The sequence below is a fragment of the Galendromus occidentalis genome, unplaced genomic scaffold, assembly GCF_000255335.2.
Source record: "Galendromus occidentalis unplaced genomic scaffold, Mocc_1.1 scf7180000077436, whole genome shotgun sequence".
In the NCBI taxonomy this organism is placed as follows: domain Eukaryota; kingdom Metazoa; phylum Arthropoda; class Arachnida; order Mesostigmata; family Phytoseiidae; genus Galendromus; species Galendromus occidentalis.
The window spans coordinates 285,349-294,921 of record NW_003805424.1 but is presented as its reverse complement, the minus strand read 5'-3'; the positions used below and the strand labels follow the sequence as shown (position 1 = coordinate 294,921).

Here is a 9,573-nt window from a genome sequence, read left to right as displayed (position 1 = left end):
GAAGCCGTTCCCTAGAGACTGACTTGACGAGCAGGCCAGCGCTAGAAGGAGCGGACTCGTTCTTCACTGAGAGCAGACTCGATGCGCTCCCGCCTCTCTTCCACGAAGTCCCGAGAGTAATCACAGAACGATTCTGTATTGAGGAAGCGATTGATATTCCAACAAGACGTTCCTTGATGAACCTGGCTAAGGACCTCCTGTCCATATGTTTCGCGTAGCTAGCGAGTATAAAGGCGACACTCGCGAAGGAACGAGCATTTGAGAGACCATGATGAGGAATCTCCTGGTGAGCTGTGCTCTGCTTGCCCTTCTCTGTGTATTCACCAGGGCCGAGAGAGATTGCCAGGGATGTGGTCCCGAATGCGCCGGTGAGTTCCGATCGAGCCTGTCTGACCTGGCTGAATACCTAGCTATATCGAGCGGAGCGAGATTCGTCATCGGGTGCTCATTCCAGATGCGTGCCATACGGCTATGTTTAGGGCGTGCTGTTACAACTACAACAGGAAACGCAGTGTTTTCATGCCAGCAATCGATCGTGGGAGCTCTTCGCAGTTCGATATTCCCTTTGGCGGGAACCAGGTCTTCAAACCATCGAAGCTCAAGCCGGGCTGCAGCTTCGATTATTGAGCAGAGATTCCGAAAGTTACCCCGGAGCGAGACGGCTCACTCCGACATGATTCACTCAATCGGCACGGTCCGTCTCCATGGCAACCGATATCGCTCCGTCGGCCTGCGAGCGATCCTGATGGCTGATAAAGAGGTTTGCACGAAATAAAGAGTGCAACTCTGACCACCCCACTCCTTCTCGTTTCCGCCGTGGCATGCGCCTAATGCAGTGATTCGAATGTTTTAAGCGCAGCAAAGGAAACTTGGTAAAAGTCGCTGATAGTTTATTCTCCCACAAAGGTGAGTCCGAGCTTCGAAGGAGCGACCCTTAAGAGCTCGGACGCTCCCCCTCCAACTGAGGGGGGAACGTCGGCGGAGGGAGCTTCTTCTGAGGTCGTCTCCGACAGTTCAGTTGCAGCGCGACATGGTCTCGAGAGAACGGGAAATGCCCACTCGATGAATTGGTGTGAAGAACGGGAGAACTTCTACATTGGCGGGGGTGGCGGAGCATAAGAACCGCAAGGGGGAGGCGGAGGCGCGTATTGCTGAGGCTGAAAAGTCATCCATTAGCTTCGGCCTTGAATGAGATTTTCGGTCATGAGCTGCCCCGGAACTCTGCGTGCTATGCGTGTTCGATTTGAGACTAAGCATGGACTCGTGATCCAAGACATGGAGAGCCGGGGATGATAACAAAATGACTCCCTAGAGATTGGAGACTCAAATACCGGCGGTGGCGCGTAGTATCCGCCTGGTGGCCTGTAGGACTCGGGGTATGGCATCTGAGGTGCACTGGGGGCCATGTACGGCGGGGCATTGCCTGCGAGCGAAGGAGCAGTTGAAATCTCGGGAAGAATGTACGGTAATTGGGTCGAATCCCCCCGGCACTAACCTGCGACGTACGGGAATACTCACTCGGATAAGAAGGAGGGGTAGGCCTGAAGTCATCGTAGAGTGTCGGTGGGGGAGGTGGAGCGTATCCCCCAGTGTTGAAAAAGGTCGTAGTCGTGTTAGAACCCGAGCATTCCCGTTCTCGGCGTTCGCGTTCTCGCCGCTCGACATAGTTTGGGTCGAAATGACCTGACATCTGAAAAACATCCGTTTTCGAAGCTTGGTGCTTGATAATAGTGAATTGGAGGCCCAGACGGCCTCCTCGCGGGCCAACTACTCCTGAATGACCGGCGCGAGAGCGCCGATCGAGAATCATCTTTCGTCAAGCTCTGAGCATCCGCAGCGTCCTTTGTCCTGGCAATGAACGAACGTAGCTGTAGACCTCGATATTGACCCTAGGATGACTCATTGCTGTCTATCAGACCTCTGTTCGGAATTATTTGCCAGGATACGGCCGGTTCTGTCGCTAGCGACGGTTCTCAGGAATTTGGCAAGCTCGCAAGGCCTACGGAATCGGGATCCTCGTTTCGAGAAGAGGGTCCCGAAGCATTCTGAGGACAACTCATCGGAGAGGAGCGTACGCCACCAATGGATCGAGCCTCCCCCAATCCCGTTGATTCCGCCGTCGAGACGAATAATCGAACTCTTCTCGGACGGTAGGACGAGCCATCGATATTGCCTCTGATCATACTTGGGTCTCATAACTTTGTGTAAAAGTGTCTGCTCCGTATTCTAACATCATACAGTACACGTAGAGGAGGATGGACCCGAAGACCAGCACGCTGGGGTCCCACATTAAAATCTACTTCTCAAATCGACGAGGGACAGAAATTCTGACGAGCTCAAGAACTCACCCTGGAACCTTTCAAGACGCTTAGCGAGTGGTTTGCGCTTCGAAAAGACTACTTCCTCGCTGCTTGATATGAGCGTATTGTCGCCAACTATATTGAGCCTTTCAGCAAGCTGCGCGCGCCTTGCCTACCCGCTCCGCCTCCATTGACGTATTGACGTGCCCACCGGAAACGTGTTTCGGAGACGAAGATCCCGCTGCGATTTTTCAACGGTTAAGCAAAGCGGAGACCTACGCTCGGACTCTGCTCACGGCTGCCCTCGCGTGAACCTCGCTCCACGGAGCCTATGATGCTGAATCATGAGAAGCAGGGCCAAGCGAGGCCCCAGGGAGAACATCCGTTCTTTTAGGCATCATCGCCGTCATCCGAGCGGTGAGAAGGTTCGTTCCCTAAAATTTCTCAATCCGCCCCGACAACAACCTGAGATGACTTTGTATGCGTCATTGCATTCGAAACGCCCTCAAACCATCGCGGATACAGGCATTTTCTGTAGCAACCGTCGCGGCTGTCGCAGACTGAATGTTCCCCGGATGTCAGCGAACATCATGGCAGTAGATCGAAGATCACCGAAGGCGACTTGCCGTGAAAAATACTCAGGTTTCATAGGATCTGCATCCTTGCAGCACACGCGCTAGATAGGAACCGATGTCGAGCTGCCCTAAATATCCCGCGCTGAACGAGCTGAAACATGGTTTCCGACCCGAGAGAATGGACTTGCGAATCACAGTGATCGCACACGAGACAGACGGACGGAGTATTGGACCATTGTTGAAAAGGGAGCCACTCGAGGAGGACGCCCGGAGTCTCCCAGGAACTCCTCTTTATTGAGGCGATCAGACCTACGGGATCTCAGACAGAATGACTGAGGCTCCTTGATGTAGACTGCGAGCCGAATCTCCTGAATCACAAGGTGACGTCGTCTGATCAGGTGCGATCAAGTAAATCATGTGCGTTCCCGGTGCTGGGTATCAAATCTGCGACCGGTTATTGGTAGCTCTCTCCGCTCGCCAGCCAATCGTTTTGGGAGCTGGTTCTTGGGAGCTCCCCAAAACGTGCTGTTCGAGGTCCTGAAGAGAAGGGAAGCTGGTTATCCGCACAATACGCTCGCGGGTTTCGAGGATATTTCTGGTTCGGGATGAATGGGGCTTTGTGGAGTTCGCACCCTCGAGCATCGGTGATGGAATCCGGAAACCGAAACGTGAACATCCGTACAGTGGGCCCTCAAAGGCTCGACTCTCCACTTACAGTGCCGGAGATCACAGAATCATTGAGCGGAATGATCGGATTGAACGACCAGGACGCCAAATCCACCCAAATCAGGCCCAACGATCGATCGTCGCTCAATACTCTAGCTATATGGAGCTCCGGAGGCAATAGACCCAACCGGAGTTCGAACACCGACCCGTGGGGGCCGAGCGCTGCTCGCATCTCGAGGAAGCGTAGTCAGAGTGATAAAGAATCTAAGACATCTTTTATTAAATAAATAAAGATCTGTATAGTTTATTTACATCTATGAAAAACGGAAGCCCGATATTTGGCAGATGGCAGCAGCGGCTCCACTCAGAAGTATCGACCATGAGTACCTGAGTTCCGGCGTCCGAAACCAGTCTTTTCTAGGCCGCGCGCTCAGAGCTCGTCGTGATCGTCTTTGTCTGGAGTCTCCACCGGTTCGGAGTCGTCATCTTCCTCACCGACTTCATCGTCTTCAGGGGTCTTGGTCTTGTCGAGTTCCTCCTCCATTTTCTTAGCCTCTTCGTCATCCTTCTTCTTTTGAGCCTCATCTTGTTCTTCCTTCATTTTTTTCTCGGCGTCTTTCACCGCTCCCCAGGTTTCCTCGCCGAATTTTTTGGCGTATTCGATATCATCGGTGATGAGGAAGTTATCGAAAATAGTTCCGGATTTCACTTGCCACAAGTCCAATCCGATGTGGCAGATTTCCTTCTGGAGGTAAATTTTGTCATCAGCCTTATATTCGGGGTTATCGATCTCTGGATGGATCCATTTCCCCTTGTAGGCTGGGTTGTCGATTTTCTTGGGCTTCCATTCACCCTTGTACTCTGGATTTGTGATTTGAGGGGGTTCCCATTCGCCATCCATCTCATCGTCCCAATCTTCGGGTTTCTTCGCTTCCGGATCGGGTATGTACTCAGGCTTGTCCCAATCCTCGGGTTTGCTGTCGTCAGGATCATCGATTTTCTCACGTTCGTCCCAATCTTCCGGTTTCTTGGCTTCGGGATCTTTGATTTTCTTCGGGGGCAGGAAGTCCCAATCCTCCTCGAGAGATCCAGCAGCGACACTTTCATTGTCAATGAGTACCTCGTAGGTCTGATCCGGCTTGACGATCAATGTGTACAGGTGGGTGAACACGTCGTCCTTACAACGGATATCTTTCTTAATCAGATGATTGGTACCCTTGTAATTGAAAATTACGTGAACTTTCCTGGTACCAGGGCCACAGATATCGGGACCGAACATGATACCGTAAGGAGAATCTCCATTCATTTGCGCTTGATCGAGATCGCAAGGGAAGAGTTTAACGTAACCGCCCCCACAATCGATATTCTGCTCATGCTTAACGCTGAATTGGATGACCTGGAAGGAGAATCTCGGATCAGTCTTTCCGAATCTCGACGGAATACGCTCGACCACTCTCCCTATAGCTCCATCTGAGATATCAAGACTCGAAATCCATTCGTAGCCGAACGAACACCGCTAGTGTGAACTCACCAGATTTTTGCCTTCGTTGGTGAACTTATCGAACTTGCTCGACAGGCCGTAGAAGCGGGCGTCTTGAGACGTTTTGAGACCTTTGGAGATTTCCGCGTCGCCGTAGAATTTGCCCGCGGTTAGCTCAAATTTACCTTGATCATCACCTTTGAAAACAGAGTCCACCCATCGTTGTCTCCAAGCATCTGAAACAAACAGATGGATGCTTGAAAAGCGTCGATGCGCGCGGGAGCGATCGGCTGACGTGTACTTGAGCCGGTGTCGTCGCATTCAGGATCTCGACACAATGCACACTGCAGGAAAGGAATCCAGTCCAGAGCGGCTTTGGATGGAGAGCTAGTTCGAAAATTTCGACGGAGTCTCAATGACATCGTCCCGACGTCTTCGTCACATGTTCTAGCCGAACACATGGCCACGCATTGAATTTTAGGCACTTCCCCGGTTCGAAGAGATACGGCACGGATAATTTGTCATTCGCCATGTCGACTAACTCGAGACATAGACTCCGATAGCGGCTCTTTCTCAGTAAATCCGCAGATCTAGGCGATATTTCGTGTAGCATGTCGCAAACCGCTCCCTTTCGGGGACGAGCTGGCGTCACTTTCGATCAGAGTTTGCCTCAGAAATCTCCATCGCGCAGCGCAGAGCACTAAGCTTGGTATCATTTACAACCAGGAACAAACCTCCATCGTCGAACGTCTCCTTGAAGTGAACCTCAGCGAGGGTCGCCCCCACAAGAGCCAGTAATAGCGCACACCTCATCGCCGCCACGAAACAAGAGTGTGCCGGTATTGACGAGTAGTGTATTGTTATAGTGTAGGGAGATCCCACACGGCATTTTCTCATTGGCTGGCAAACCACCAATCACCAGCCACCACGAGCTGCATATGGGCATTCGAATTTGGCGCCAAAACCCATATGTACTGCAATGTGCGAGTTTGCGCGATTCATGTGTTTATGAAGCTCTGAGGAATGTTCCCAAGTCGGGGGGACTCGCGGAGTCGAAAAAAAGTTTAGAAGACACGACGGGAGCGATCATATTGGATGCAGCAATGCGACTTTTGGCTCTGATCCGGGAGATCACACTTAGCTAGAAGGAGACGTGAGTCGAACGTTCCAGAAGAAGCGGGCTCAGGGAGAGCGGGCATCAAAAATGCGTCTCTTCGATTCCTCGATTCTCCCGGGAGCTGAAGCGATTTCCGAAAATGGAAGAGCGATCCTGCCGCGAAATCGAGGATCCTTCCGTTCGTTAGGAGCTCCATGTGTCTAAATGGGATTATTGCGGAGGCTGAGTGAATTGATTCGGAGAGCCCCGGAGATTTCACGGAGATTCCCCCGTTCTCTGCGAACTAGCGTGAAGTTCTTGAGTTCATTTCTGAACGTAGGGATATCAATACTGCTGGAGTCTAATCGTGGTTTGCAGGAATGTGCCTGCACTTCAGACGAGGAATAATTCGTAAAGGAATCAAGGTCAGCAACGAGCGAGCCTTGCGCTCAAGCCCCATCCAGGAGTTCTCCTCAGGATAAAAACCCTGTGCAGATTCTCCGTTGGCATCTTGGACCGAACGTCCTGCGTTTCCCGCGGCACTTCCTCTGAATCGGAGTACATGGGTTTCTCCCGCAGAAGCTGCAGCTGTAGGCGTCTCGGACTTCATCTTCAAGTTTCGACCCTCTCCGAAGGGATCTTTTTAGACACGAGTCTAAGCCAAGAGCTAGCTCTGAGTCTCCTCGAACGGAGCTCGCGGACCCCGAGTAGCTACGATGGGTATCTTCTTCGCTAACATATCTGTATTCCACAACACTGGTATGGGGAAGCCTCCGCCAGGATAATTTTGGATTCCATTGAAGCTTCGGATGGCATTCCTGAAGGCGGAATCTCATTAGGTTCAAGGAGCTGGAGCAAATCCGAGGGAAGAAAGGCTCCCCATGGCTTGAACGATCCGAGGAATCGATTCTCCCGCGCAAGTTTGGATGGCTCTCGCCTAAGAGGTCCATTCCAGGCAGGTGCCTGATTAACTCACTTACAGAGAATAGGGCTTCACCTGGGGGATCAAGCGTCGACCTCGGGGGAAAACGGGATGAACGGTAAAATAAGGCGAATCATCGAGAGCCGAGTGGAATAACCCTCGCAAGCGTCCCCGACGGGTTTTGGGCGAATCGCGCACAGCGAATGTCCACTCAGAGCAGGCTGGTCTTCAAAAAATCGACTGATCAAGATCCACACTCGATGCACTCATCATGAATAGCGTCTAGCATATTGAAGAGGTTGACCACGGATGCGATAGAAAAATATCTCAATTAGAGCGGGCAGGGACTCTCTCCCGTCTGCCAAGAACTCGTACATGCCAACGGGTTCCGATCATGTGACAGGGAGGCTCATGCATGAGGATTCAGGCCAATACCATCAACGCAGCGTGGGTTGGGAACATTTTTCAAAAAAAATTCCTCGACTGAGTCCTCCATGGCAGCAAACAGAGGAGGCTCCGCACCAGCAGCTGACAGAAGGACGGACGCTCCCTCAGTCCGGAGCGAATCGACCCTGGCTCTGCCGGCATAACGACAATACCGCCATTCGTATCATACGTCCGTACATGTACGAATACGTTCAATGGATCCTAGCTCATGGGGCTGTGGTATCGAACCCAAAATAGGGTTCGATACCACAGCGCTCCCGCAAGGTTTGCGTCCGAAGACGCATCGCGTACAGAGGCCTGACGCTGAGGCTGAAAATCTACCATCCACGAATTCCCACAGACCGGAGTTCTTCCGCGTAGTACAAGGGGGGTTCCCGAGCGCCTTGCAAAGATGGTAGAATAAACGTTGTGAGCTCCCAGCTCGTCATGATTTCGTCTTGAAAACGAAGTGTTACCGCTTGGACTTGGAGGCTCAAGGATCCAGAACTTCCTGACGTCTGAATATATCATTTCTCGGAATCGTCCATTCATTACCCCTTGACACACAAAGACTCTACATTCCAGTAGGAATGTTATCATTTCGGAGTGCGTGCTTCTTAAGGCCCCGTAGAGTTTTCTTCTCAACTCACTCAAATTATGCGGCCGAGGAAGTTCCATTCGGATCTTAGATGTTATGCCAATTGATCGGGGCGAACGCCTTCGTCCGGATACTCTCCCCATTCCAGCCCAGTGTGAGCTATTCGAAGAGGTAGCCATCCGGGCTCCGCGAGCTCCGATCGACGAGAGTTAAAACTTGATCTTGGCTTCAACTCGTGTTTATGCTCGGAATCGCTGCTCCGCGATCCTGTGAACGGGAGATCATCATTCTCAAGCGCTAAATCATCGACCTAGATATTCCCTCTCCGGAGAGCTACAACGGGAACCTTGTTCGGAAGAGATCTGATACTGGCATTACATATTCAGCTGCTTGCTTTGTAGGTACATCTCAATAATTGAGACGACTTCTCTCGTGGCAATTGGGGGTTGGGGGTCATTCCACATAGGTCGAGAGCCTATCAATGCATTCCGAACAAGAAGTCGTCCGTTCGATCAGTCTCGGGGAGGAACTGCGAGAATGCAGAGCTTGCATCGAGCGCGATTCAACAACATTTGATGCGGTGCCTCGGAGGAAGATGTGCGTGAGACTCTCCGATATTTTCCGTTCGATTCATCAAGTCAAGTTCGTTCTGCGCATCGAGCAATCCTTCCTCAAAGCGCTCACAAGTCTGTTCGCGAATCATATGGAGAAATCACGGCCGAGATGATTCCGACTGGAAGAATTTTCCGAGTTTGCCTATATCTGCCGCTCGGTGTGTTGTGAACAATCGCCACACTTGAAATATGACCGGCGATCGATAGCCTTACTTGACTTTCGTTGTGTGAGCTGGCTCCACGGACCCTCTCCGCTCACATGCGGCGTTCTTGATCGATATGGATCTTTTCCACTTCGAGAGGCGTTCTCCCAGACAGCTCGAGACAGGTGCAGTCTTTCGGCAAGGAGTTGGAGTTATCATGTTATAATGTAGCACATAGGTTCCATTCCAGCTTCTCCGGTCAATCTCTCTCACGCCGACGAGGGAGCGACCCCAGAGAGTTTGGCTTTCTCCACTCCTCGTTTAGTTACTCCCCCTATCTACACGCGAAATCAATTATTTCGTGTATAATCATTAGAGCCCGTGACTTCATGCACTATAAAAACCGGAAATATGCATGCAAGTAAGCCCTGAAAAAGGGCCGATATATGCATTGAAAAAGAGAAATATGCACAAAAAGATAGGAGCTTCGTTCAGGTTTTATGATACTTTCTGGAATTGACTCAATCCTGCTTAATACAGGCGCAATTTAGGTTACGGGTTACAGTAGACAATGAGATGCATCTTCAAATTTTCAAACGTAAAACTCTGACGACGGGCGCTGAGAAGTTGCTTCAAACTAGAGGAGCTCCTTCCAACATCCACCGACGTGATCGGTGCGTACTTGAAGCAGGCTATCTCCGAGGGGGTCGCGACCAATGAGACTATCCGCGGAGCTGCCCCCCTGAAGTATGT

At 51.4% G+C, this 9,573-nt stretch overlaps 1 protein-coding gene and 1 long non-coding RNA gene across 3 annotated transcripts; both read right to left on the bottom strand.

Annotated features, from left to right (window-relative positions):
- Nucleotides 1-845: 845 nt before the first annotated feature.
- On the bottom strand, nt 846-2,447 carry LOC100897886 (proline-rich antigen). Of its 2 annotated transcripts, none has more exons than XR_001951180.1 (4): nt 2,349-2,447; nt 1,519-1,690; nt 1,332-1,423; nt 846-1,151 (listed from the first exon to the last, which is right to left on the bottom strand). It is a non-coding gene; the product is annotated as a proline-rich antigen (long non-coding RNA). The 2 variants fall into 2 exon arrangements; XR_001951178.1 differs by having other exon boundaries at nt 852-1,157.
- Nucleotides 2,448-3,798: 1,351 nt separating this feature from the next.
- Nucleotides 3,799-5,886, bottom strand: LOC100897741 (calreticulin). Its single transcript, XM_003742934.2, has 3 exons — nt 5,756-5,886; nt 5,073-5,257; nt 3,799-4,937 (listed from the first exon to the last, which is right to left on the bottom strand). The coding sequence occupies exons 1-3, from the start codon at nt 5,832-5,834 to the stop codon at nt 3,972-3,974; spliced, it is 1,230 nt and encodes a 409-aa protein (XP_003742982.1). The 5' UTR covers nt 5,835-5,886; the 3' UTR covers nt 3,799-3,971.
- Between the last annotated feature and the right edge of the window lie 3,687 nt (nt 5,887-9,573).

What these genes read in the sequence shown, in the direction of transcription:
- LOC100897741 (XM_003742934.2), bottom strand. Translation starts at nt 5,834, where the DNA reads ATGAGGTGTGCGCTATTACTGGCTCTTGTGGGGGCGACCCTCGCTGAG. An exon ending in GGAGACGTTCGACGATGGAG is followed by an intron (nt 5,258 to 5,755) that starts GTTTGTTCCTGG and finishes TGTTTGTTTCAG; the next exon opens with ATGCTTGGAGACAACGATGG. An exon ending in CCAACGAAGGCAAAAATCTG is followed by an intron (nt 4,938 to 5,072) that starts GTGAGTTCACAC and finishes TTCTCCTTCCAG; the next exon opens with GTCATCCAATTCAGCGTTAA.